The sequence below is a fragment of the Neolamprologus multifasciatus genome, chromosome 7, assembly GCF_963576455.1.
Source record: "Neolamprologus multifasciatus chromosome 7, fNeoMul1.2, whole genome shotgun sequence".
NCBI classification, from domain to species: domain Eukaryota; kingdom Metazoa; phylum Chordata; class Actinopteri; order Cichliformes; family Cichlidae; genus Neolamprologus; species Neolamprologus multifasciatus.
The window spans coordinates 33,813,677-33,841,305 of NC_140445.1; the positions used below are offsets into that span (position 1 = coordinate 33,813,677).

At 37.7% G+C, this 27,629-nt stretch overlaps 1 protein-coding gene across 2 annotated transcripts in view; it reads right to left on the minus strand.

Annotated features, from left to right (window-relative positions):
- Positions 1 to 3,302: 3,302 nt before the first annotated feature.
- LOC146514632 (uncharacterized) overlaps positions 3,303 to 27,629 on the minus strand; it is a 112,702-nt gene continuing 88,375 nt past the window's right edge. For both annotated transcript variants that reach the window (XM_085164862.1, XM_085164863.1), the window contains 32 exons: positions 26,221 to 26,265; positions 25,309 to 25,353; positions 24,348 to 24,455; positions 24,144 to 24,197; positions 23,990 to 24,043; positions 23,091 to 23,144; positions 21,934 to 22,041; positions 20,924 to 20,977; positions 20,714 to 20,821; positions 20,385 to 20,438; positions 20,129 to 20,182; positions 18,472 to 18,525; positions 18,320 to 18,373; positions 17,747 to 17,854; positions 17,528 to 17,581; positions 17,375 to 17,428; positions 17,171 to 17,224; positions 16,149 to 16,202; positions 15,823 to 15,876; positions 15,679 to 15,732; positions 15,471 to 15,524; positions 15,248 to 15,301; positions 14,907 to 14,960; positions 14,719 to 14,772; positions 14,134 to 14,151; positions 13,834 to 13,887; positions 13,412 to 13,474; positions 12,982 to 13,147; positions 11,639 to 11,748; positions 10,668 to 10,748; positions 7,867 to 8,049; positions 3,303 to 6,170 (listed from right to left, as the gene is read on the minus strand). In XM_085164862.1, coding sequence (XP_085020988.1) covers positions 6,021 to 6,170; positions 7,867 to 8,049; positions 10,668 to 10,748; positions 11,639 to 11,748; positions 12,982 to 13,147; positions 13,412 to 13,474; positions 13,834 to 13,887; positions 14,134 to 14,151; positions 14,719 to 14,772; positions 14,907 to 14,960; positions 15,248 to 15,301; positions 15,471 to 15,524; positions 15,679 to 15,732; positions 15,823 to 15,876; positions 16,149 to 16,202; positions 17,171 to 17,224; positions 17,375 to 17,428; positions 17,528 to 17,581; positions 17,747 to 17,854; positions 18,320 to 18,373; positions 18,472 to 18,525; positions 20,129 to 20,182; positions 20,385 to 20,438; positions 20,714 to 20,821; positions 20,924 to 20,977; positions 21,934 to 22,041; positions 23,091 to 23,144; positions 23,990 to 24,043; positions 24,144 to 24,197; positions 24,348 to 24,455; positions 25,309 to 25,353; positions 26,221 to 26,265 — 2,319 coding nt within the window. In that variant the 3' untranslated portion in view covers positions 3,303 to 6,020. The remainder of the gene's footprint in view (positions 6,171 to 7,866; positions 8,050 to 10,667; positions 10,749 to 11,638; positions 11,749 to 12,981; positions 13,148 to 13,411; positions 13,475 to 13,833; positions 13,888 to 14,133; positions 14,152 to 14,718; positions 14,773 to 14,906; positions 14,961 to 15,247; positions 15,302 to 15,470; positions 15,525 to 15,678; positions 15,733 to 15,822; positions 15,877 to 16,148; positions 16,203 to 17,170; positions 17,225 to 17,374; positions 17,429 to 17,527; positions 17,582 to 17,746; positions 17,855 to 18,319; positions 18,374 to 18,471; positions 18,526 to 20,128; positions 20,183 to 20,384; positions 20,439 to 20,713; positions 20,822 to 20,923; positions 20,978 to 21,933; positions 22,042 to 23,090; positions 23,145 to 23,989; positions 24,044 to 24,143; positions 24,198 to 24,347; positions 24,456 to 25,308; positions 25,354 to 26,220; positions 26,266 to 27,629) is intronic.

Sequence of the window (27,629 nt, forward strand, 5' to 3'; positions counted from 1 at the left end):
TTTCATTGAACACATAGTGTGGTGATTTTAGTCACATCGTTTTAGAAATGTATTTAGTTTAAACAGTACAACCCCGAAGTTTGTTTCCGCCACTGAATTACTAAATAAACAAGCTTCCGTTTTAGTTCAATTTGATTTACATTCGAAAAATTTCAGCGTAATAATTAAATCTTCTAAAAAGTGACTCCAAATTTAATTATTTACTAAGAAATAAATAAAGCAGGGAAACTTCAGTAGCACATTATACAAAGGCATGCACTATATACATTCTAAAATAATAAAAATAAATTATTTCACATGCCACTGCTCATCTGTTACTGTCAGTTTTATGAGCAGTTTTCATGATAGAGACCTTGATTTTGAGATATTTATCATATCTTTTTCTTTATTTTTTGTAAATTTGTTTTGTATATTTAATTTTCTGTGACTTAAAGTGCAAATGCCTTATCCAGTATGATCTTTCTCTGAATTTTCAATTTATTAACTTGAAATTTCAAGTTATTGTCTCACTTTGGAGTTTGAGTTACAAGGCCATAACTTAAATTAAATTTTAACCCTTTAAGGTCCACACTAAGAAAAAAGCAATGGAACATTTTTTTTGTTTACATTTCTTATTGACTTGGGTGAGTAATAACCACAATCAATTTTTTTTTCAATAGACATATAGTTTTTAAATATTCATTCCATCAAAGGAAAGTATTATATCAAACAACAAAATACATATTTTTTTAAAAATCTGCAACTGTGAAAAATGTGCAGCAGCACAGAATACTCACATTCAGGCCACTTCTGATTGAATGCTACTGTGCAAAATAATTTTTGTTTTTAAAAAACAAAACAAAAACAGTGCAAATCAATAACATCTACTTGTGGTTTTGGTCGTTGGGGTCTTAGGGTGTAGCATTTATTCTGTGGTCATGGAGAGCTGAATCATGGTTGTCCAACTCTAGATGCTGGCTTGTTAACTTGGTTCAGACACAGCCAGGCAGAAATCTTTTGAGAGCCATCGGTTTCTGTTCCACTAGGCACAGTCCCTCTTGTAGACCAGGAATTCAAGTCAAGGATGTATCCGAACAGTGGCATACGCCATCTCCTAACTTGTGTCTTATAACTTGTCTTATACAGGTGTTATAGCATATCAGAAAGCTCAGTTCCTCCCATATGCTAATTATATACAGAGATGAGTAATGGGCATCAAATGGTAATCTTTGCATTGGACTCTTTGCTCCACCGTTTGACCAATGAAAGAGGCATGAGGTTGTCAAACCATTTTACTGCAATCAGACCTTCATCAGACCTGTAATCACAGGCTCCATGGCCCTTCTTCGTCAGGTCTTTGTCTGCCATCAGGGGAGCTCCACCGGTGCAGTTTGGTCATACAGTACCAATGCACCTGACACCCAAGGACGTGTGCAAGTTCTGGACCAAGCTGAAACTTGTGGAGACCTGAGGTTCTTTTATGGGTTTGCATAGTGATTTCTACAACTTTGGCCCCTTAGAGGTAGCTTCTGTTCCTTTTCACTGAGCGGAGCATTGAAGAATGTAGATCCCCCTTGATACAGCAGCAAGTTGTGGTTGATGCCAGATGAACTTGCTTGGCAGAACAATTAAAGCCCCACTCATCTGGTTTGTTAGCAATATACTGGTGGAGAGTGCCAGCCCTGTTGGCTTCATATGAAACCATGACCTCAAACACACTGTGGTTGAAGGTGGATGATATCATAAGACACCGCTCACAAATCTGCCACAGGAGCATGTGACTTTTAGCCATATAACTGCTTAGCATCCATATAGTACTAGTCAAACATGAAATTATAATTTTGACAGCTTAATAATATTAATTTACCAGCTACTATAATTTGGTCAAAAGATAATTAGTTGTGATATTTGTGATTTCCACATGTTACTCTTGATTTTTACCATATTTACTAATATTAACTCGGAAAGTTACAAAAATTACTTACTGAGGAAATTATTTCAGCATATTCTTGCTGTGCTAACACTTAATGTAATTTATCAACAGCAATGGATAAATAAAATGGGTCCAGTGGGCTGATTTTATGGCAGATAATCAATTTTAATAACATTTAGGTTATGTTAGCATTAGCACCACAAAGTGACAAATCCACTGTTTGGTTGAGCACAAAAATTATTAAACATTTAATTTCACTTTTTTAATGCTGTCAAGTCAGATACGTTTGTTTAGTAAGTCCTCTAACACTATCATATATCAAAGAATTATAGCTTCCTACCTTAGTTTCATCAAAAACACTCAAAATATGTTGGATGGTTTTCACTGACCAAATAATTCCAAAACTTACAATAATAAAATTGAACTGAGACAATATTTGGTTATGTATATGTATTTTTTTTTAATTCAGCTGACACACTTTGAACAAGTTGATGGAGGGATCACACAAGTTAGATGCCCAGCATTTTGTTTCATATTTTTAAGAGTGATAATTTTACAAAACAAGCAAAGTAAGAATGATCAGTCTCAGCCAGCTAAGGCAATCATATAAAATGCTATTATAAAATCTAAATACAAAAAAGAAAATATTACATATTTAACACAAAGGCAGAATGAAACAAATGTGACTGAGATGTTTAATTGTAATTCATCTGGTTGACTTCTGGCTCTCTGGTTCCCGGCAGACTTTGGTTTGAGAATGATTTTTTTTTTTAGTTCTCCAGTTGGACCGATGTTGTTTGGGCTCTCACCACCAACTCCCTGACATCTTACTCGCCGTGCACACTTTGCAGCACACTGCTCATCACTCACAGCTGACCGACTCTGGGACACAAGCACAAATTCTGCAAAACAGCTATGAGATTTTCCTCCTGCCACTGGACCCAAGCACTTTGCAGATTGAATAAGGAAGAAATTCAGGTAAACAGAAATTGCTCAAAGCTAAGTGGGTAATTTTGTTTAACAGTGAGTCAAAGAATCTTAGCAGGGTCAGGGTACTACTCTACTACTGGTTATATGTGTTTAGTCTCACTTTTTGGTTTGCATAACACTTCTCATATGGTTGAATGTCACATTTCCCATGTTAAAAGGGTAAAAACTCTGATGTAGGACTACATGTGTGGGGGAGAAGGATATGAAACATTTATTTAAAATGTGACAAATTGTCAGATTCCAGCAGTTTTTTGACCAAGACATTAAAGAAAATGGAGGAAAACAGTAAGTTAGATAATCAGGATATTTCTAGACCTAGTGTTGATTCAATTTTTTTGAATTAAATGGTAATTTCTTTTTCAAAAAGTCTACGTGTTAGAGAGAGCTGTACATGCTTAGATTACCTTTTTTTTTTTTCTTATACTGGATCTGTGATGTCAAAGACAGAATAAATATTAATATGGTCATTTTTGAGTCAAAGCTCTGGACGTGAGCACTGAAGACCCACCCACTTGCTGTGAGAACATTCTGTTTGCAAGGGACAGCCAATCACAACAAAGCTGGCTTAAAGGGAAAGGAATCAAAACAGGCTGTTTGAGGCTGCACAAAGGATCAGTGTCAGGTAAATAAGGCTTTTTTTCCAACTGTGAATCATGCAAAGCTGCTGTTGTAAAGCACATGAATTACAAATATGGAGCTGGAAACCAGTATTAACTTTAATACGGCTGCTAATCTCTATATGAATATGTAGAATGTACCAAGGGATTGGTACTGGAAGCTCTGGTTTCCACTTGTAGTTGTATTGACCAGTCATGTCTTTGCAGGCTTTCATTGCATGCAGTCTATGTGATGCTAAACTGTATTGGATTATTACCCACTATTGTCTGACAATTTAGGTTGTTTTTTTTTTTCCTGTATGGTTTCAAAGGTGTGACCCAATTCAAAATGTACTACTAATTTGTTTATTTACTTAATTATCTACTTAGTTATTGGATGCGGAAACATCTTCTCAAAATTTAATGGTCGTGGTACTGAAACCTATGATGCATGGTTTGGAGATGGTGGCACTGACAGAAAGACAGATGACAGAAGGCAGAAGGGTGGGTGGGGCAGATTTCAGGATTTGAGGATGTTAAGATTTTTGCCGGGATGGACGTGATTAGAAATGAGTACATCAGAAAGATAGCTCAGGTTGAGCGGTTTGGAGACAAAGTTAGAGAGGTGAGGTTGAGATGATTTGGACATGTGAAAAGGAGGGCCACAGGACAAAGGATGTTGAAGATGCTCCTGAAGGCAGGAGGAAAAGAAGTTGACCTCAGTGGAGGTTCATGGATATAGTGGAGGAGGACATGCAGAGGGTTGCTGTGACAGGAGGGCTAGAGATGGAGGAAGATGATCCACTGGGTGACACCCAAGCAGCCAAAAGAAGAACTGTCATTACACCAATCATGCTTTTCTCTAAACTGAAGTGGAATTCTGTTAGAAAAAAAACTTTGAGGAATTACCTGAGACATACGGGCGCTACAGTTTTTACGCCACCATGATACTATGCACAACCACAAATGAATCTGGAGTTAATGATTACTTTTTTCCAGCTATTTTCAGCTGTGGAGAAATGCACACTTGTCCAAGATTTTTAAGGTTTTGGTTTCCTAAAATTTAAAAACTTCTATATTAGCGTCCAAAAACATTTATCTATCTTTATTTTCTATTAGAAATTGTATCCGTTCTGTAAATTATTCTACTTCAGTAATGATGCAAATAGATTAACAGTCACTTGTAGCGACTGCCAATGGATCACAAGCCACACAGCGTTACCGCCACAAGTCAGAAAAGCCACCAGCATTGCTAAAGGGCCACATTTGAGATGAGGTGAGATGAGATAGCCTTTATTTGTCAGTTGCAGGTCTTTTGCCCACAACTGAGATGACATTTCACTGGCTGGCTGGCCAGCTCATCCCATATGGATGTGCTGAGTGAGGATTTTCCCCTCGTAGCCGAGAGCTTTGCTGGATGAGCATGTGGGCCAAAACTGTGTGTTGCTTATATGCAAAGTTATGCATATTAAACTCTTGAATAAAATGAATTTCACAGATATTGTTTTGAGAGATATTTGCAGGCACTGATCATAAACATGGAAAATATTAGAAAGTCTGGTTGTTCCTTGGCTGTTTCTGTGCACAGCCATGATACTTGGTCTTTTCTCGTGCTGCATCACATTTAGTTCTCTGGTGAGTATCTCTAGCTACAAGATGAGGGATGGACAATCACATATTGTGTTTTCATTTACCATTAGCAAATCACTGTTGGATTATGTGTATTTATCCAATGTTTGAAATCAAGATTTTCTAGGTTTGGTTTAAAGGCCAAACTACAAAACTGGACAACAGAGTGGCAACATCGGATTCAGTGCCAACATGTGTAGTCATACCTGAGACAAATTTAAAGAAAGAAAACAAAAAAAACATAGCAACATTAAACACTGAAAACAATAAACAATAATTTGTATTTCAAGAGATGAAGACAGTTGGTCTTGTTGACAACAGACAGGTAAAATCAAGTAACATAACTGTCCCTGTCTATTGGATTTTGTATTAAATAAATGGTGGTCTTTTGAATAAAATTAGCACCTTGAGAAAAATGACACCTAGGTTCACTTACAGTACTAGAATAGTGGATTTACAGTGAGAGCTTTACAGGCCTATGGGACACCAGAAGCCGTGTCCCTGTAAAGAACACATTGTTATAGACATCAGCTAGGACAGTCTGACGTTTTATATATACAGTGAGCAAGCTGTAACACTATCCCTGCATGACTGCATAACAAAAAACAAAACACTGTATAAAGGATGCTTGTAAAAAAAAAAACATACACTTAAATTATTTAATGTCTCTGTAAACGAAATTGCCTTCTCTGTGAAAAAAAGCCTGAGGGCACTATTGGCCTCAAAGATTCAGTCATACAAAGTCACTGAACTTGAGGGATAAAATCCTCCAACACTAGAGGATAAAGAAGCAAAAACTTCACAGACTGGAAGGTTCCACTTGTCCATGATTTAAAGAGAGTTTGTGTCCTGGACCTGAGAGTCTTCCGGGATGGTACAGTTTTCTCCCACCTCTAGCTGAAACACACAGGTCCAACAGTGAGGCCAAACTGGTATGTCGCGTTTCCTCCTCCCATTAGTGCCACGTCTCTCAGAGGAAGGAGATGGAGGTCCTCAAACTCCAGCACAGACTCCCGAGGACCAGACTCCATCTCCTCTCCAGGCTGATGAACAAAAAATAGATTACATTTGAACATTTACAGTAGTAAACCCTAAGTAGAGATCAGCTTTAGATAAGTTTCTCTTTCTCTTGAATTGAATATACATAAATGGTATACATACATACATAAACGCTCTCTGTTATGATCAAAGAAACAAGAATAACTGCGAGAGCGCAACCCCCCACCCACACATCTCACTCTCGGACCAATATTTACTTTTAAGGGAATAGTATTGAAATGCACTTTTAGTGCATTAAAAAGTGCAAAGTGCAGGCTTTTCTTATTTTCCCTGTTGAAACCCATTACCTGATATCATTTTGAATATAAATATCTTTTTTACTATTTTTATTTATGTGAATGAATGAATGTTTAGTAAAATTCACTTAAATGTTTAGTCATAAATATTAAGTGAAAAAAAGTTTTTGATCAGGAAGTTTACTTTGTTATAAAAAAAAAAAAACCCAAAGTAAATCTTATTCAGGGTCATTGTACATGTATTCAAACTGTTATGTTTTGAATGATTATAACCTGTAACTGTAATGTACAGAACAAAGTCATGATAAAATATTGCGATATTTAGAATCCTCATATATCATTCCCTATACGCCTACATCTTGTCAATATAAACAATGACTGTAAGAAACAGTTTTAAAATACTTGATATAGTGTTATTATCACTTTGACCTTTTAGGTCAACCTATTGACCTTGAGGTCAAATGTGACATAATAGGTTGAAATCTTTACACGGTACTTTCTATATGTTGACACACCACACCTGTAAGAATCATAGTTTCTAAGTTATTAAACCTTTTGCCAAGTTTCAACCAATAAATCATTAAGTTGACCTTGAAGGTTGTAAGCCAATTTTGAACGGATTGTTAACATGACCCCACTGTACACTTGAACAAAGTTGTATCAGAATTTATTTAAAACTTTTAAAGGTATTGTGTTTACACACAGAGTGACAGAATGACATGTACGCACATAAACAGGACCAAAAATACAGCTTCAACACGGCTGCAGTAACCAAACTCCTATTTGTGAAGGTTTTTTTGGAATTTCTGTCTCAAATCTGTGAGGCTTTGGGTGTACTTTAAATCTAATTAGCTAATGTAAATTCCTGTGTACGCAGATCGATACAGATTTTTTGCCAATTCATCACAGTTAATCACTGTGTTCTCACAAACAGATTGCATGTAATTGCCAACTTGACCCCATTCAGTCACAAACTGATAGCAGACTGACACATTTATGCCATTTTACATGAAACTACTTTTCTTCTTTTTTCTTTGTTTAATAAGCAAGTCATGATTTTTTGAAAACTGTATATATTTTTTGCACATTGAGCTCCACAAACCACATGCCATTTACTTATATATAAAACGTTCAGGATATTCAGTACAGTACACAGTATTTTATTTTTTATTTTGTATAAAGGTGGTATCTTCAAATATCTTCACTCCTCTTACAGATAACTACTACATTTATACAGATGCCAGATATTTTTCTCACTTTTAAAATTTTTTTTTATTTCGGGCCTTTGGGAATTCCTTCCAAACTATCTTGGATTAACAGAGCTTTATGTCCTTCTACACCCTGCCCATGTTGAGTTAATCTGTCCAACCTTTTGCAAATCTGGCAAAAAGGAGGTGAAAAAAAGTCAAATAGGAAGATATTTTTCAGTAGTTCTGTTACATACCACACAATCTTGAACTGCTCCGAGGTAACTTTGTGTCCTTGAGTCAGTGAGGAATTTGACATCTCGGTAGGCCGGGCCCAGTCTGTGTCCTGGATGGCAGGAGTAGGTAACCTTCTGTACAGCTGTGCCACTGTGCAATCTCAGAAAGCGCATCTGGACCACATTAGCACCTTGATAATAAAACTATAAAAACATATTAGAGTTATCAGAAAGGCTTTATTATAAATCAGGCCAAAGACACTAAATAAAAGGAAAACTGAAAAAAAAATACATTAATTATATGTGTGGTAATATAAATGCATTATTATTATTGTTATCATCTCCTGTTTTCTTTGTGTAATGTGAGGTGTTTCCAGCTGTTTAGCCTATTTTAGATCATTATTTTGGTTTCCAACCATATTTACAGGCTCAAGTGGAACCTGCAGTCCCAGCTCCAGGAGGCATAGCTGGACTGGCCATCGGCCCACCAGGTGAGTTTTCGTTTTTATGGGCCGATGATTTTTTAAATAAATTAATTAATTTTATAACAGTATAAACAATGAAAGGTGATGGATTGGCCAGATGCGGGCAGATGAAAAAAGGAGAAAAAGTGTAAAAGTGCAAAAGAAATTTCCTGTTTAGAGACAAAGATACAGGTTCAAGTTAAAGTCACTACTGCAGAAGCATGAGGGGAATGACGATTCACCTACAATACAAATACATTAAATGATAGTGGCCATGTCCTTGATTCAGAGTTTTTACCGTCAGTTACAATAACTCATAGTGTGTACTAGCTAGCATGACGGAGTTTCTACAGCTGGGTGGGTGCTATGATGTTACTGATAGTGAACTTTATTTTATTCATAAGGTTAGTTCGTAGAGTTGCCAACCATCCCCTAAAAAACGGAATCGTCCCGCATTCAGACAAAATATTACATGTTTCGTATTGAGCTGAAAAGGAACTCAATTTGTCCCGTACTTCAGCTAGAATGGAAAAAGACAAAAGCCGGATTTATTCTGTCGTTACGCTGTCAGCTGTCTCTTCTTCTCTCATTCAATCATGAAACTGATCAATGATCAGCTGATCGGCTTTTCTCTCTTGTTTATTTTTCGCCCACTTTGCGCCAGAAAGAGGAAATCAGCGGTTGTCGTGCTAAACAACGGCAGCACGTTTAAGCTTGATCAGCTGTTGTTAGAATTTATTTAATATTTATTTCTAGTATCAGCTGATGTTTGCTGGAGCCACAGCTGTAAAGCTGCTGGTCATGATGTTGGTTTGGTTATCTGGTGAGAGGGAAACATGAAGATGAAACCAGGAGATGTCCTTACTGAATCATCAGAGCTGAACAGGTGATGGAGAAACAGGTTTACCTTTTAGGTGACAGGAATGAGTTGAAGGGAAGTTATCAACTGTTTCTGAGAAATAACACCAGGATCCTTTTCTAAGTAGCTGACAGCTGGTAACTGTGCAGGGGTGGGTCTAGCAAAGTGTTGCCAGGGGGCCAGGTAGGGCATTAACAGGGAGAGGGGGGCACAAAGAAATACTTTTCTTTCTTATTCTCATTTAAAATGTCTAGCTTTTCATAACTAATTATCTGAATCTTACAACCAAAGTTTTTATCTGATGTACAACGTATAGAAATCATACATATAACAACAAGACAGTGTACATCACTGTGACAACAGCGTTTGTTTTCATTCAAAGGCTTTATGATTTTTCCTATAATACCTGGTGGGCTGGTCTCTAGTCAAAATGCCCGGGCCGATTTTTTGTCCCAGTCCAGCCCTGCCAGGAGGCGACTGTTTCATCAAATCAAGTTCGATGAACTCAATGTATATGTGTCCAGTAACAACTGAATATCAGTGTTTTAGAGGGTGTTTTATTTACTCAAGCATAAAATACAGTTTTATTTAACAAAAAGAAAGGCATCAAATGATCTTTGATGGCAACGAATGTCTTCAGAAGGCTGACTCTGGCCCCAGGGCCTTATTTTGATATCCATGCTTTAGACTTTAGCTCTTCTCCCAGTGTTTCATCCTCTTGTGTCTTTTCCCTTGTATTTAGTCTAGTCATGTCTGTGTTTTCCCCATTTAGTTATCTCACTTCCTGTTTGTTGTTGGGAGGTTGTGGTTCCTTGTTTGTCGTCTAGAGTTTTGTTTCTTTTATCTCGTCTGCTTTGATTCTGTTTAGCTGTGTCTTGTTTTCCCCTATTTTCTATTTCCAGTCTCCCGGTCACCCTTTTAGAAATATGTAGTTGCCGTCTATATATACACAACAGAGCATCAGTTGATGTTTTTTGCCTTGTGTTTCCCAGCTTCAGTGGCATTTTCCCTAGTGTTTATTCCCAGTTTAGGTTTCTGTAAGCAGCCTTTTTTAGTTCCCTTTTGTATTTTTGTGTTTCATCTTTTGTATTTTGGTCAACAGTCCAAATAAATGGCTCATTTTTTGTTTAACTCTGTCGATCTGTGAGTGTGCATTTGGGTCCTCATCTCCACTGCATATACATGACACCATGTCATTAGCAGTGTCTCTTTTCCCTGTTCTGATGCTTGGTTTGAACTTTAGCAGGTCGTCTTGACCATGTCTACATGCCTTAAGCTGCTGCCACATGATTGGCTAATTAGATATTTGTGTTAACAAGCAGTTGAACATGTTTACCTAATAAAGTGAGAGTACATTTTCCCCACTTTAGAAACTTTTGCCTGTTTTGTTTATCTAGCCAACTTTATAAATGTATCACCAAGAACTTCTTGCCTAGCAGAACCCAGGCCCTAGAATTAATGTTTAATTTTGGCAGTGCCACTCAGAGGTATTCACTCACCTGAAATCCCTGATCCAGCTTGCTGAGCCACTGAAAAGACCCTTCCTCGAAAAAGTCTTCCATCCAAGCTTTCATTGGCAGCTGTAGGCAGATGAAAAGAAAGCACAATTTCCCAAACTGAATGTATGTCCCACTTTTATGTAGTCAACGTTTTCAGACTGTTGCTAATGAAATCCTGAATTACCATGCTGCTCAGACATGACTAAAGCAGTATTCGACTCATGCTAACCGAAACCAATTCACATTTCTCTTTGGTTGAGTGAGTCAATTATTTATGTAGGCTGGACTATATTAGCATAGATAGGGTGAAAGGTGAGTGTGTTTTGTGGTTTTAAACAGACTGAACCAACCAGGAAAACAGGAAAACACAATACAATGAGAATAATAATAGTTTCTGTCCTTTACATGACCTGATACCCTTCAGATGAATATAAAGTAATTTAGCCATGCATTGCTTCATTCCTTCCTGCAACCAGACAACTTAGTTTTCGTCATGCATACCTCTGACTGATGCAAACAGATTAAATTTGAAACATTTAATAAATGAGGGGTGACATGCAAATTCAGTTAAATACATTTTATCTAATATATTTGATGTAGCTCATTGAATTTAGTTTTATATAAGAGACAAGAAATTTTGGAATTGTCAAATCTGATCATTTCTAGGGTACAGAGGATCTCAGCAGTGAAATTAGCAAATCAAACATTTTTAAGTGCTTATTACTATGTTATTCCCACTCATAGCTTCATAACTGTTCACACTTAAGTTGAAAAAAGGAGAAAAAGTGTAAAAGTGCAAAAGAAATTTCCTGTTTAGAGACAAAGATACAGGTTCAAGTTAAAGTCACTACTGCAGAAGCATGAGGTGAATGACGATTCACCTACAATACAAATACATTAAATGATAGTGGCCATGTCCTTGATTCAGAGGTACAATTTCCTGCAGACTTTCTCTGCTGATGTCTTTATACCTGAGAGTCTTGAGGATGAAGGCAGGTCTGTTTTGATGTGGAAGAGAAGCTGCAGTAAGCCAGCAGGGCATCGGCAGGACTGCCCTGGTTGGGGTCAATGTAATACATTCCTGTACAGAAAGGTTAGCAGGAATTGAATGAGAAACCCAGGGATCAAAGTATTACAGTATGCTCCATGCTGACAGTAAAACCAGTGAAATACAGGGAGCACAAGAACTTCAACATGCTGGCCTGTAAAAGGAAAGCATTAAAGAGGCTGGAGTGTAAAAATATGTCTTCTGTGAACTATTAATATCCCCGTGGCAACAAGCAACAGGATTGCTGATGATCTGCAAATTTGGATCTTTGATAGTCAAATAGAATTACCCATATTCATTATCATTTATATACAAATATACCTTAATATAAGTAACAACATATACAGTAAGGTTGAATTATTTGTCAATATATTATATTATATATTATATGCTGATAAAATAGATAAAAGAAAGTTATATAAAATAATTTCTTCAAAGGAAAAAAAGTCATAAATGGAAAATAACATTTATTTTAAAACAAAGCATTTATCTATATACACAATGCTGCTGGGAAAAGAATTCATGCATTTTACTGGGTGATGTTATTTGAGACTTGATATCAGCGCTTAGGGACTCTTAGCAAAGTGGCAGTAAAACATAAACAGCAAGACAAGAATTTAAATCTACCATCTGTGTTAAATGAGCCTAAATAAATGCAAACATTTCACAAGGCTACTTACCCTCCATGCTTCAGAGGTAGGTGAAGTACAGGGGTAATGTTAAAAACCAAAGCACTTCAACTGGTTTTGCTCTAATAACAATATGTATGTATAAATAGTATAAATAGGTTTAATCCACAATCTTAAGCAGCTTATCCAACTATGAGCACAGGGAGCCTATCAGAGCTGACCTTGGAAAAGAGGTGGAGGTGAACCTAGTAGATTCTGCTTGTTGATTATATGACTCAAATTATTTTAGAAGTACTGAAACGGATGGACGCTTTGTTGTAAGGTGAAGTTTTGGTTTAGATGGCCTAAACCACACGCTGAACCACACTACACAGAGAATATGCAGGCCAATCATCTACAAAGCCTCACTTTAGCTTTTACTCAAAACCAAATAAGAGAAAAATAAACTAAACTTTTTTCATTTTTCCTCTGAAATATATTCTATTCTGTAAATCTATTCTATTATAGCACAAAGCTGTAATGGAGCAGGACACACTCATTTAACCCTTTTTTTTTTTACTCCATCTCACTTGGGGACCCCCCTTACACAATCGTTCAGTGTTGCTTTAGTGTTTACTTTAAAGTTTCAGTAACTGACCACTGCTGTATTCAGGGTGACAGAGCCAGAGCTCCAGACAGGTAGTAGCTGGATGCTCTTTGCTGCCATCAGGAGGATCCAAAAGCAGCCGAAGCTCCTCCTGAAGAGTATCCAGCAACGTCTGGATCAGAAGGTAGTTGGGCTTATCTGACATGTACATGAGGTCCTGGATATGGGAAGACAATGAGGAGAATATGATTCGGTCAAGTTTAATGTTTAAAAATAATGATTTTGATATGAATGGGTTTTTAAAAAATTCTTATTTCTTTATATCTCTATATCTTTAATTTCTTTCTTTCTTTTTTAAACACATACTGTTTCAAGTTGTTGGAAAGAAATGTTTTTTAATATGCAACTTTAATCGAATATTTCGTAACAGAAAACAACAATTCCAACATATAATTGGCAATACAGTTTAGAAACTACTTGCCTTGAGCTGAGACAAGGTCATGTTCAGTGACTTTCCGGGAAGTCCGGGAATGCCAGGTGGACCCTAAAACACAAGATTAATCTTCAAATGACTAAACCTAAACTATTACAAACTAGCCAAAATAGATAAAAAGTCTTATATCAATCATTTGATAATATCTTAGTATAATGTAATTCACGTAAATTATTAATTAGAATTAAACTGTACAGCCTTGTTTGGGTTTTGTTTCAAGCTTTCCAAACAAGCTTTGCTAACCCATGAGAGCAAATTTGGGGCAAACAGTTTCTACTCCACCCAGATCAGATGCAGTAGGAAAGATGGGAAAGCCCTGCACCCAGGTATTGCAACAGACAGAAAACTGTTTGCATTGTTAAAGCAAACATGATAACCTAGTGTTTTTTACCCATCTATTGTAGACTTACCGGCAGCCCCTTCCTGCCAGGTGGACCAGGCAGACCTTGGTAGCCTTTCAATCCCTGCAGGGAGAATTATATTTAATAGCAACAATATAACAATACAATTCCATGCTCTTCCACATGGCAATATCAAACTGTTAATTATCACATACACCGATAAGGAAATAAAGACTGCTGCATAATCTTTATGATTATGTGAGTCACTTAAAAAAGGGGGAACAGGCCATTTTTTCACAGAGTGGTGAGTAAGAGCTGAAGAGTGTTTGATATAGAAGAACAAGAGAGCTGGAGGTGATGATTTCATACCTTTAATCCAAACAAACCCTGCAAGAACAGAGGACAGGGGAAGAAAAGGGCATTAGTGTGATTTTTCAGTATGAAGTGCATTTATCGACTTCCGACTGCTTTTATCAGCTGCATTAAGAGCCTGTCACCTGTAGCCTTGCTGATTTTATAATCTTAGTCAATGGACATTTTTTCTCCTTAAGACACAGTGGGTTGAACAGAGTTATAAAGTGCTTCTGAATGATGATTGATTTAACAGGCTGGTAGAACAGGGTAGGCTAACAGATGGCAGTCTGCCTTTTTGCAGAAATTGCAGGGGTTATTATAAAACAATAACATTTGTCTTCATTTTTCAGACATACCCTGGCAGAAAGTGTCTGAACAAAACATGTGAAATTCTTGAATTGAAAACATAAAATATTGAAAAAGTCCAAGATATATCTTCCTGACTAAACTTTGCATATCAGAGGGAAAAAAATGACAAACAGAAAAAGAAAAATACAACAGTTAAAGAGGGCTGAAAAAAATGTATCATGAATAATAGATGTTGCATAAGCTTGCCATACTCAAAAGTATATTAAAGATTTAGAGAGAGATAATACTTACAGGCAATCCAGGCATCCCTGACATGCCCCTGGGCCCTGGCAGACCAATGTTTCCCTAAGACAACATCAGTAAAGTGAGAAACATAAACATCTGTCAGTCTTTAACATCATTTAAACACAGTTACCGGTGGGAAAATTCAAGGCTCTAAACCTGAGAGCTAACAATGCTGCAGTCTTTTTTTTGTGTACCTGTTCCCCTTTTGGACCCTCTGGACCAGGCAATCCAACAGGACCACGGATACCCTAAAAAAAGGAAAATCCCAAAGCAGCAGTGATGTAATGTTTCTAGTGTTTTTAATGGCCCCAGTAAATAAAAACCAGAACCACCTGGATGAGCGTTCTTTGATCAGAATGAACCACTATGTGAATCTCATTTGGCATTTGTCTTCCTTTTGTTATTTTCCAAATTATCTTGATATATCCAAACATATTAAACAGTTATTTACATCCCACAAAAGACTACAACTTAAATGATCCTGTTTGTTTTGTTTACGACTGTTTTTCTGTTTAAATCTGTTAACTGCTCCTACCTTCACGCCATCAACTCCAGGTAGTCCAGGCAGTCCCATGTCTCCTTTGTCACCCTAAGAAGATATGAAACATATGTTAACAGACAGGATGAAAGACACTTTGAAAGACCTTTAGAAAGCCTGAATAAGTAGTAGTAGGAAGCAAAACATAAAGAACTAAGGGATGACCCAAGACTTTTGAACAGTATTGTAGTCGGTCTTAGTTATCTTTTTACTTGTTTACCTTTTCACCCCTTTGACCTTGATCACCTGACTCTCCACGTAAGCCGGGGATTCCCTTGGTAAAGAACACAAAAACACATCACATAAAAATAAATGCATTCTATTTGTTAAAACCATCCATTTGTCTCCAACTCACTGAATGTGGTAGACCAATGAAGAAGCAATTTTAACAATGATATATGGATGGGTAGCTGCACAAATTCACTTACAATGAGTCCTGACCATCCAGGGAGCCCCACCGGTCCTGTGTCTCCCTTTTCACCCTAAACAATAAAGCACAGTCTACTGTTAGGTCATATCTCACATTTAAACCAACTGTAGGGGTTACACAAAGCATATAGTTGTGTTCCCACCTTTGGTCCTCTCTCTCCCCTGGGCCCTCTGACTCCAGCCTTTCCCCTTTTTCCCTGAGGATGAATACGCCATGATAAAAAAAGAAAAATAATAATAGTGATAATATAGAGATCATCTTAGCTTCATCACAACTGTGGACTCACTGTTACATCCTTAAAGCTATTTCCAGCCAATTTGTATACAGTGGATACTCTTCTCAACATAACTCCCAGAGAATTTGTTCCTCCTCCCACAATCACACGGGGAATATTTTGCTTGTTAGCGTGTAAATGACTAAACTATGGTGCTACATCCTTACATTACATAAACCTTTCGTTCACCTTACCCTCCTTCCAACATGACCCCTCTTCCCTGGTGAACCAGTCTTGCCTTCTTCTCCCTGTAGAGCAAAACACAAAGTGGGAAAGTTATTTGAAAAGTAAAAGCCAAGAATTCACATTTTGGACAGAGAGGACAGATGGTTTGAAAGAGGAGTGAAAGAAGCCATTTATGTCCACTGTGAGCGACCATCTTTGAGCAGAGGCGGTGGTTTACGACACCAACTGTCTGCCATCTATAATCCAGTTTTGAGATCCCTTCCCAGATGCCTTAACGCCCACTCACATCCTGGGCCATCTGACCTCAGGAAATCACATGATAGGGTAGGGCCAGGTTTCACAATGAACTCACCCGAAACCCTGGCTGATTGGGACCCACACCCGTTTTCACACCTTGGCTCATGTGATTAGGTACAGGATCATCAGGGGGTCCTTTTTCCCTCTTTGGGGGGAAACTCCCACTGGGTTTAAATCTGGGACTCTCCACCATTTGACCTTAGAACTGAAGAAGCTCGGATGAGAGGTGAAATGTCTTCTAGCAACTTAAAGAAGTCCAGACGCTTTTTTCTTTCCAAGCTCCTTTGACTACGATGACCTGGATGACTGAGAATCTTCACAGACACAAAAGCCAAGAATGTATATACACTCAGATATATGGCACCCAAAGGTGACAGTAAAGAAGATATAAACATTTTGTCCATTTATATGAGGAATCATAAGAATAGACAAATGTCTCATGAAACTTGTTGCGCATTACTTTAAAGCTGAAAGGTGATTATAGGCATTCCAGGTTACTACCCTGTCATGTGACTCTTGCTGGAATCATCATTTTTTCCCCATAGTTGCTTAAGTCATCAAATGTCATTCATCTTCTGTGTTCTGGGGTCATCATATTGCTGCAAAATGCTTCCTGTGTGGGTGCAGCTGAATATTGCATTTTGTGCAACACATTAGTAGGGCCTCTTTAGTGTTTTGTGCACTTGTTGCTAGCTGAGATAGAATAGATAGATAAGACAGATGATAATTGTACCTTCTCCCCCTTCATGCCCTGTTTGCCTTCAGGTCCCAGTCTTCCTTGAACTCCCTGCAAGAACAATTTTTTTTCCTCATTAGCGGCTTTCTTTCAGGCACACAAACACATCGTGTATACACTCTGTAACCAGGAACAGTAATTTTAAACAAGCTGGCATGTTTTCATCATCTATAGTGACTTTATGCTATAAACTGCACTCACAGGAACACCTATAGGACCTGGGAGGCCCTGGGGTCCCACCTCTCCAGGAGGCCCCTAAAGAAAAGAGAAGATAGAAAGAGAAGTTACAAAGTCAGGGCTGTTAAGCAGGAAAAGTGCAGTCTTTACAATTCAAAATAGTGGTTTGGTTTTCACCTCTAACCCCGGCAGAGCCTCAGGACCCTGAATTCCTGGAAGACCATCATCGCCCTGCACAAGTGATCAATATTAATATGAGGATGTTTTTAAGAGGTCATATATTATAGACAGATGCATTTTTTGGATTTAATCATATTATTAAGATGGCAATGCACAATTATAGTTTAATAAATGTTATACAGTGGAGTATACATATAAGACCTAAATCAAACTAACCGACTCCCCTGGTGGGCCTGGAGGTCCTGGCTCTCCCTTGAGTCCCAGTTCCCCAGGTTCTCCTTTACTTCCCTCGTGTCCCTTTGGTCCTGCATGTCCTACTGGACCCTGCAGGAGTCACAAATGTGGTACAAGTCTCGTGACATATTAGTAACATCTTTGATTTTTCCTTGCCCTTCAAATCTGATTACATTTAACATAAGATAACATAAGAGAATGTGATTTTGAAGTAGAATGCTTCTGTATAATTCTGTATACAATTAGATGCCAGGTCAAGTAAAGAACTGCGCTGAGTACACCTCTTGTACACAGCACATCTTGTACACCTGCAGGTACTTCAGTGGTCAAAAGTGTTTATTAAATTACTTTGGCGATGATTTATTTTAAAGATCATAATAAAAATGTTGACTGTTGTAGTATTCTGCTCGACCTTTCTTTAAATTACTTGAAAATAAAGTTCTGACTCAAACACTTAACTGACTGATTTTTCCTGGGATAGAACAGAAAGTAGCACAATGCTGAAATATTAGTTTGAAACTTTGAAACAACTTTCTGATACCAGAAGGCACTTACAGGTGATCCGAGCCTCCCAGGATCTCCTCTGACACCACGTGACCCCATTATCCCCTAGAAGCATGAGAAAGAGAAAGCAAATTTAATTTTACATGTATATATGTTCTACACACTAAGTTAAAAAAAAATATTAAAAGGAATAAAAAGTTTACCTGAGGGCCTGCTGACCCCGGCGGTCCAGTAATTCCTACGGGCCCATGCTCGCCCTAGAGAGACATGGATGAAGACTTTTTCAAATCACTGCTTAAGCATTTCTTTAAACAGAGCTCTGCAGGTTCTGGGCTCTATACCAGAAATACGTTTCCCCAGTTCACATGAAAGGGGTGGTGTTGGCAGCATACGGCCAATCTAAACAGGACTTTCAGAGATCATGTGACTGTTCTTCCATAGAAAATGATCCCTATGAGTGTCACCTACTCATCAAATGGTGATTATTAAAAATCTATAAAGAATGGTAAATGGCCTGCATTTGTATAGCGCTTTACTAGTCCCTAAGGACCCCAAAGCACTTTACACTACATAATGCTTTATAGGGTGGTCATAGAAGGAACTAAATATTATAGTGCCCTATAAAAGGTTAAATGTTGTCCGCAGCCTGATGAAGGAGATGTAGGAAAAAAAATAATGAATAAAGTTGCATTTAAGAATCTATATTTATTACTGATGCTCATCAGCTAAAATCCTGCCTCATAGTACAGGCCTCTGTACTGTAAATAAAGAATATGTTGATTAAAAAAAAAAGGTCAGTTTTTTCCTTGTAAGGAAAAGGTCCTCTCAGCCAACCATGTACGAAGCAGAAATTATCATTCATTCATTAAACTATGACTGTTGGCCTAAAAAAAGAAAAGAAGAGCCAAAGCACATTAAAGCTGAGGATTCTACTGACTTTAAGGTTACTTGTGGAAAAACAGGGGTGGCCCTATAGATGTATTTATTATTTAACAGCAATTTTCAGTTGTGCTGCTCAGAGGCAGCTGATGTTGAAAAAAATCTTCAACGTCTGTGCTCAGGCACTAGATGTGTGCTGTGGCAGTGTCCATCTGAACAGTGCACAAGCCCACCCCTTGGCACGGTACGCTTAACCATTCCAAAACTCAACATTACTCAAATAAACTGAATTTTGGGGTGAAATGTACTGAGGCAGTGTATAGATAGCATATTGTGAGTAAACCTACCCTGCCCTTAGTCTGTTTGGGCTGAAAATAACATGAGCTGTAAATTCAGAAAGAACATATTCTGTAAATTGTGACTGACTCATTGATGCAGCATGTATATATGTTCCTCTAGTGCCAGGTCTGTTTCCCCTTGTTGTCCTTAGTCTCTTTCCATGTTTGTGTGTCCAGGTACGAGGCTTCATTCCCTCCAGCAGACTACTGATCATTCACACCTGCCCTTCAGTAACTCTACTGAGCAGCTGTGTGTCTAAGCTGGCTTTTCCTACCAAAGTAATAACGGCGTTCATCAAGCTGCTAGACTATTGGGTTTGAGCCTCAGATTATCCCTGACTGATGAAACGAGTCTGCCTACAGCTATTGCCTAACTCCTGCCTGCCAGTGCAGACCATCTTCTTTATTACAACTCGTCCATTAACCCCGCATCACAGTAAAAATAAACCAATTGAACTGTCTTTCTGAGTCTGAGCCTCCTTTTAGGCTTGACTTCATTGTGCATAATGAAAAGTACTTCAAAAGTTTGCTGAAATGTCGTGAAAAAACATTCTTAGAGGGCACTCTTAAAATTCTTATTTGGAATTATGTACTATATAAATCTTAACAGCACTGTGACTCTTAAGAGAAACTGTTTTGTTACCTTCTCTCCCTGAGGTCCATCGGGACCTGGACGTCCTGGAGGACCTATCATTCCCTGAAATGAGAAAAGAATCACAGCACAATAAAGCTGCACATTAACATCAGTTTGCAATCTGCAGAGTTGTGAGGGAAAAAGCCAACTGTGTGTCATTAAATATCAGTCACAGCTATAAACTATTCAATACAGGTTAATTCAAAAAGCACTCTAAGCAGCATATCAAAAGCATCAATACTCTACATTCTGGTATTCAACTCACCAGTAACCCAGGCAGGCCCACAGGGCCTAGTTCACCCATCAGTCCTGGTTCACCCTGTTCAAGAGGAAGACATCAGTTTCCAATGATTTTAATAAATCTGAATGAAGTTCTTTGTTTAATTTACAGTTTAAATTGTTTAAATTACAGTGATAGATCTTAGATAACCTGTCCTTTGTGTCACCCTTTTGCATTTCAGTGCTCTTAAAAATTGCTCTAATAAATCTCACTGTTGGTGTTTTGAAACTGAACAAGCTTGAAGGAAATGTGGGTAGTGTTACTAAAATGTAACATCCAACTTCCACAGAACTGTTGAGTACACATATTCTCACCATCAGTCCCAAGTGGCCCTTCTCCCCCTTTGGACCCCTGTCACCATTTTCTCCGAGGGGTCCCCAGGGACCCTCTCGACCAGACAAACCAAGAGGTCCCAGCTCACCCTGCACACAATAACAACAGCATGACCGGAACTGCAAACATCACCCAGAGAGAACTCGCCTGCTTGTTCAATATATTGTATTTTTAACTAAACTGAAGCTTACCTTCTCCCCCTTGGATCCAGGATCTCCAACTTCACCGGGAAGTCCAACATCCCCCTGAAGAAGATAAGGGAACAGAAGTAACTTAATGGTTCAGTCATCAAGGAAGCCTACAGTGAGGTAAAACCAACATATTTTCCTTCTTCATAAGGCAATGTTTTACATGTAATAAAGAATCAGATCTGTCAGAAAACTCATGTTTGAAAAGATTATACAGTTAGTTTGGCCTACAGCTTTCAAGCACAACTTCTCGCAAATAGTTATGAGGACATGGGGAGGTATAGGAAAATATCCCCCGAGCCCAAAAGCCGGGTTGGTGGAATGGTTAAAACATGAGGATAGGAGATTTTTCTCTGCTTAAATAGACCATCAAACTGGAAGGAGAGTGAGGTTTGAATGGGAAACAGTTCGAGCTGGCTGAACTAGATATCAGGTTTCACTTTGTTAAAAAACAATAACGCTGTTGTATTGCAGACAACAAAAAGATTATTAAAAGATACTTATCTTGCCACATCCTGTTTTGTTTATGGTGCTTTCAGGGTGTAATGTAGATTTAAAAAGATGTCATTGTTGAAATGATTACAAAAACTACGAGCCACACGGTCTCTCTCTGCTCTTTCATAAAATCAAGACTTCAAAACCTTAAAATCAATGTGAAATAGGTACTGTCATTACCACAGTATCAGGAAAATGGAATTCCACATTTTATGTACCACAAATGGGCGTTTAATGCTTTTCAAACCAATTTTATAGTTTTTTTAAAAAAACAAAGGACCTCAAATACCTTCAGATTTTCAGCTGAGAGTAATTTAATTTTACCAATAATTAAAAGCACATCTGTTGCACAACAATACACTCTGGACAGGATGCTTGTAGGATTCAATAAAGGAAATGGGGTTCTGGAAAAAAAGAATCACCACCGGTACAACAACTCTGTTATTTAAGAGACAGCAGCTGGACATGTGTCTCAACACCTGAAATAATTTAAGTAAACAAAAGATAATTGTACTTACCTCTTTACCGACTGGTCCAGATGGTCCTTGTAGGCCTTTTCCCCCCTGAGGCCCCCTTTCTCCTGGTGGCCCTTTAGAACCAGGTTTCCCACAAGGTCCTAAATCCCCCTGTCAAACAGGAAAGTGTAGGAAAGTCAGATATCAAGCTTTTGGAGGCTAAAAAGTTATCAAACGTTTGGACCCTTGCAGACTGTTCTAAATCACTAAACAAAGTCTCCTTGGCTTCATGAGGTCCAAAAGAAAAAGTAGTTTAATGACTTCCACATTTAAGGTTCCTGTACCCAGACCAGACTGTTCCATTTTCTTAAAGTTGCTCAGCATGGAGCATTTAATGAACAGGCGCTGAGTATTACTGCAGCTACAGAGGTATCGCATTTATTGTGAATTTAATTTCTGTTGCAATAAAAGAATTAGAGAAAATGTTCATCTGTGCCACTGATTAATACAAGGCACAGTGGTCCCTCATTTATGGTGGGAGTTACGTTCCAAAAACAACACGCAATAGGTGAAATCCGCGAAGTAGCCAACTTAATTTTTTACAATTATTACAGATGTTTTAAGACTGTAAACTCCTCACTACACACTTTATACACTTTTCTCAGACAGACATGAACATTTTCACACTTTTTTCTCTTGCTTAAACACTCTCAAAGTTCAAACCTTCATAGAAAAATAAGTGCAGTATTATAGAATGAAAAAAAAGGCACCCGCAGGTGATGAAGTTTCATCAACATTGTCGTGTTTGTCGGGGAGAAAACAAACATACTGTACAGCACTTCAGAGTCACACTGCTACCAATCGAAGATTTATGTAAATTTGACAAGCTGAACGCATTCTGTACTGTACTGGACACAAGGCACGAAATTGATTGACAATGATCTACAGCCAATCAGGACTCAGAACACAATGCGCTGTAAAGAAAAAAAAATTGAAAACTGCACACAGAAAAGTCCGCGAAACAGCGAGGCTGCGAAATGTGAACCACGTTATAGCGAGGGACCACTGTAACTTACAATTCTGATTGGGCAGAAGTGTTTTTCAAGTCTGACTCTGACATTGTTATGAGAATAAAGACATTTTATTTCAAGTGTTTCCTCAATAATGGAGTCCAAGGTTTATAATTTGGGGTATACAACTTTGGTCCTGTTACCACTGACCTGGTCTCCTTTCCTTCCAAGTGGGCCCTCGATTCCTGTGTGGCCAGGAGGACCCTGATGAAAAATGTGAAAACTGCTTTATAGAACAGCAAAACTTAAAAAAATGTTTCTAAAACATTCTAATAGAAAAACATAAAACTAATTGGTGGCAAAAAAAAAGGAGCAATTAAAAAAGCCAATTAAAAATAATATTTTCTTTATAAGCATTAAACAGGGCCTTAATCACCCCATAGTTTATGTTCAAAGTATGGAACAATTACAATAAGGGTTGTATTGTAGGCTCTGTCATTATAGCTACTCAAGCATGAACCATGAATGTGACTTAGTGTTTAATTAATCAGTGTACATTATATATAATAATATATAATATAAAAGCTATTTCTCTTTCATGGAGCTTGCCATGGTGCACTGCCAAGTTATTCCAACAAAATGGACCAACAAAACAACGGCAGCTTAAAGTTGTGACGTTGCAAGAGAAATTTGAGAACGCTAATTTTATTGTACTCTTTACAAGCACGAAGCAAAACCGTTGCTGGTGACCGCACAAAACATTGTAACCTTTTCTGGACTGAAAATCTCTCTGCTAATCAAAAATACATACATTTTTAACAAAACAGAATTTATCAATATCTGTCTCAAGTTATCTCATCAATGGATATTATGGTGACTCAACACAGTCACAGGCAAACAAAATTGAGCTCAAATCTTACTACCAGGTGTCAATAATTCCTACACACTTTCTTTAAATCTAATATACAGAATAAGGAAAAAGCTCATAAGATTAGATAAAAGTGCCTTAAGTATTGATCAGCTGGCTTCAGAGACCCAGCAGTTAGGAGAGGTAAGTGAAGAAATCAGATCTAAGAAGTTTTAATTGCTTCACAACAAAATACACCAACCTGCTGTCCTTGCCGTCCCATGGGGCCTGCTTCTCCAGGTAATCCAGGTAAACCCTGGAAGTTTCAGTGTTTGAACATTAATGAAGGAAGAAATAAGAGATTGTCATTATAAAACATTTACATTACATAACTGTTGGAGTTTACTGTAATTTACCTTAGGTCCTCTTTCCCCCAGTTCCCCTGATAATCCATCAGCACCCTGCGGACCCTGATCAGATCCAACAGACATGCACGTCAGCTTTTATGCACTCTTGTGATGATTCAGTAGATTTTACATGTATTGAAAAACAAATAACATGGACATTTATCTCTCCATGCAACATGAGGTAACAGCAGTCGATGGTAGGTACCCACTCACTGGGATTCCTGCCTGCCCCTGTGGTCCCTGGGGTCCTGGAGGCCCTTTGCTTCCCATTGGTCCGGGTTTTCCAATTGCCCCATCAGGACCTGGTAGACCTGGAGGACCCTTAAAAATGACAGAAAAAAGAATACAAATTGAAACTTTTTCAATTAGGCTATTTTTTTAAAGTCTAATATAAAAACAATCACTATTTTGCTCACTGATTATTTTTTTCATTAATTTGCAATAAACACTTCCTGAAGCACATCCTGTAATTTAATCACAACACATTTTTTCTCTTTAATGTGTACAATTCATCAATAACATACAATCAATTTTAATTTAAAGAGATTTTAAACCAATATATTTGCCCGTTTGCCTATATACATGTCTAACAAATGCAAACGATTGCAAAATAATACTTCTTCTGTTTTTATGCAACGCTGGAGCACGTCGATGAGGAAATGACTGGTAACATACTCATTTTGTGATGATTGTTTTCATGGATTGTGAGTAATATAATACAAGAACGGGTTGCAGGGAAATCAGCAACAATGAATCAATTAAAACCCATTTGTGTGATGTCAATACAGCATACTCAGTTTTATGGAAATACAGCTCCCTCCCTGCAGTAACAGCTTACAACAGCTGCATCTCATTCACTGGAGCTTTAGATGATCTTTAAATGATTAGTTTTATTTTGTCTTATTGTGGGAGTCACAGTGAGCCTGACCAAAATAGCTTCATCAACAAGTCTGACGGGACGATCAGCAAAAACATAGATTTGAATAGTAAGTACTGCAGACTGGTTTTGTTTTCTAGGCAGACCTTCAACAGCATGCAGAACTACATATTCTTCAACACCTAATCTAAACATGCCACGTTAAATAAAGGAAAAAGCAGTGAGTGAGATCGGGCAAACACAATTTGCCCAAATGAAAATGCAGAGTGCAATCTTCTTTATTTAACTCAAACTTACTTGTGGACCCTGTATCCCTTTGAAGCCGTCATCTCCTGGACGACCCTGTTAGAAACAACAACAGTTCAACTTGTTGTTAAGAAACACAGAATTGAAAGTTATGCTGTGATGGCTCTGAAAATAATTTTAGCATAATGTTAAATTGCCTTTAAATCTGTCAGTTTGTGACCTTATTTAATATATTTCCTCATTTTATCTCTCCGACAGTTTTTAGTTTGCTCTGGTAAATATACTATTAGCAAAATATCTGTAAATCGAATCTTGTTGGGCATGCTTTGTTCAGCTTATCACACTGATCATCCCAATTTAGCAGCAGGCTATTATAATGAGTAATGATGCTAGTGCTCATGCTAAATTGCCTTTAAATATTTACTGCAATTCTGTGAGGCTCTTTGGAATGTTTTTCTTCTTTTTAGCTTTCAGTTTATTCTAATTTAGGCATACAACGTATAGCGAGGCTGCCGGACACTGATGGTGCCAGTGTCCGGCAGCCTCGCCTCTGTCAGTGCGCCCCAGGGCAGCTGTGGCTACAATGTAGCTTGCCATCACCAGTGTGTGAATGAATGGGTGGATGACTGTTTGTAGTGTAAAGCGCTTTGGGATCCTTAGGGACTAAGTAAAGCGCTATACAAATACAGGCCATTTACCATTTACCATCATCATCATCATAATTATCATCATCAAATGCGAGAAAACAAAAGAAGGATATTTCTGATTTTTTAAATCAGTGTTTAATTGCATTTGCAGAAATACTTATTCATCTTGTGTCCTTTTTTATTTTCAGTTTATTATTATTATAAATTATGATGTTTAATGTGATGGTTTCTCAAAGTGATATTTCACAGAGACACCGGAAACTTAACACTTACAACCGAAATATAAGATAAACCACCTTGTGAGGATTTGTCTCACCTGTGGTCCCCGGGGTCCCTTCTCTCCAGGAGGACCTTGCAAACCCTAAAAAAAAGGAAACAGAGTTCGATCAAGCTCCTTATATCTGCATGTTTAAAAACACTCACATCACACTGGTTGCTTTCTGTGGTTGATCAGCTATGGGATAATTGGGTAAAATATGTTAAACCTACAAAACTGGATATTGTTGATGTCTTAGGTGATCAACAGTGTGATCTTATTTATGTATTTATATTTAATTATTGTTATTTTATCTTATTTATTTATTCATTTTTATGTGGGCACTTCTCCAAAATTGTAGAAAGTTCACACAAGCTGTAAAATCTTATGATTTACTGACATTGTACTAGTTCTATTACTTGATTTGTAAAGATGAACTGTTATCTGCAGATGAAGATTTTTTTTAAACTGTAATTTTAGTGATCTCTGGCTGTAAAGATGTGTTTTAGGTTACTCAGTTTCAACCTGTCCTGAATCTTTAACCATAGCTAAGCTAGTGTAACACCAATACAAACGAAACACACTTAAAGGATATTAAGTTCTTTAAGTATCTTTAATGATTTTATGACCTGTAATTGACCTAAAAGCACATGTTTAAAAATTTAAGTTAACTTTTTTTTTAACTTATCTAAAAACACAATATCTTCTGTCTGACACATCCCCTTGGTTTGTTTACTTGTATTTTGTTATTCTCACTGAGAATAAAACACTAACATTTGTATGCCTGATAATCTTTGGAACCTTAACCTGGGTTTTTCTCTCCCATGATGAGTGCAGCTTTAAATGCCTTCAGTGATGCGGAACAATGACGAGTTTAAGACATTATTTAGCATTCAAACTGAGCTCAAGCTGCCTTATCTCTATGACAGATTGATTGATTTCACTGCAGTGTTGGGCAGCCATCTGTGTAAGTAAAAAGTGGCTCCAATGACACTGCATGGAGTGCTGGCAGCTTCAAAAAACAGTTTCACTTCCACTACTTAAAACTAACTCCTTCCATGCACAAGGGACCTTCTTATTCCTAAATCTAACCAACAAAAAGACCGACAGTGATTTATAGGGTAAACAAACTTTGGCAAGAACAGCACAGATTTTGTTTTTTCTCCCACAACTTAACCAAAACTGAAAAAAACATATGAGTCAAGTTGAGGTAATTATTTTGTACCATTACAGAAAAAAACAATAAAACAGGGAAGATCAGAGGAGTACCTATCTGAAGAATTAAGCTGGTATTTGATGTGTACAGTTGTGGCCAGACGAGAAGACAGTGATTGGAACAATTTATTTGTCCTCTTTCAGCTGAGCCTGCCACATCACTTACTTCGCCATTAGATTTTCCTCCAGAGCTCTCAGTAAAATCAATCACTCTGACTTGTTTGCCTCCATATACTGGCAGTCCCTGTAGACCA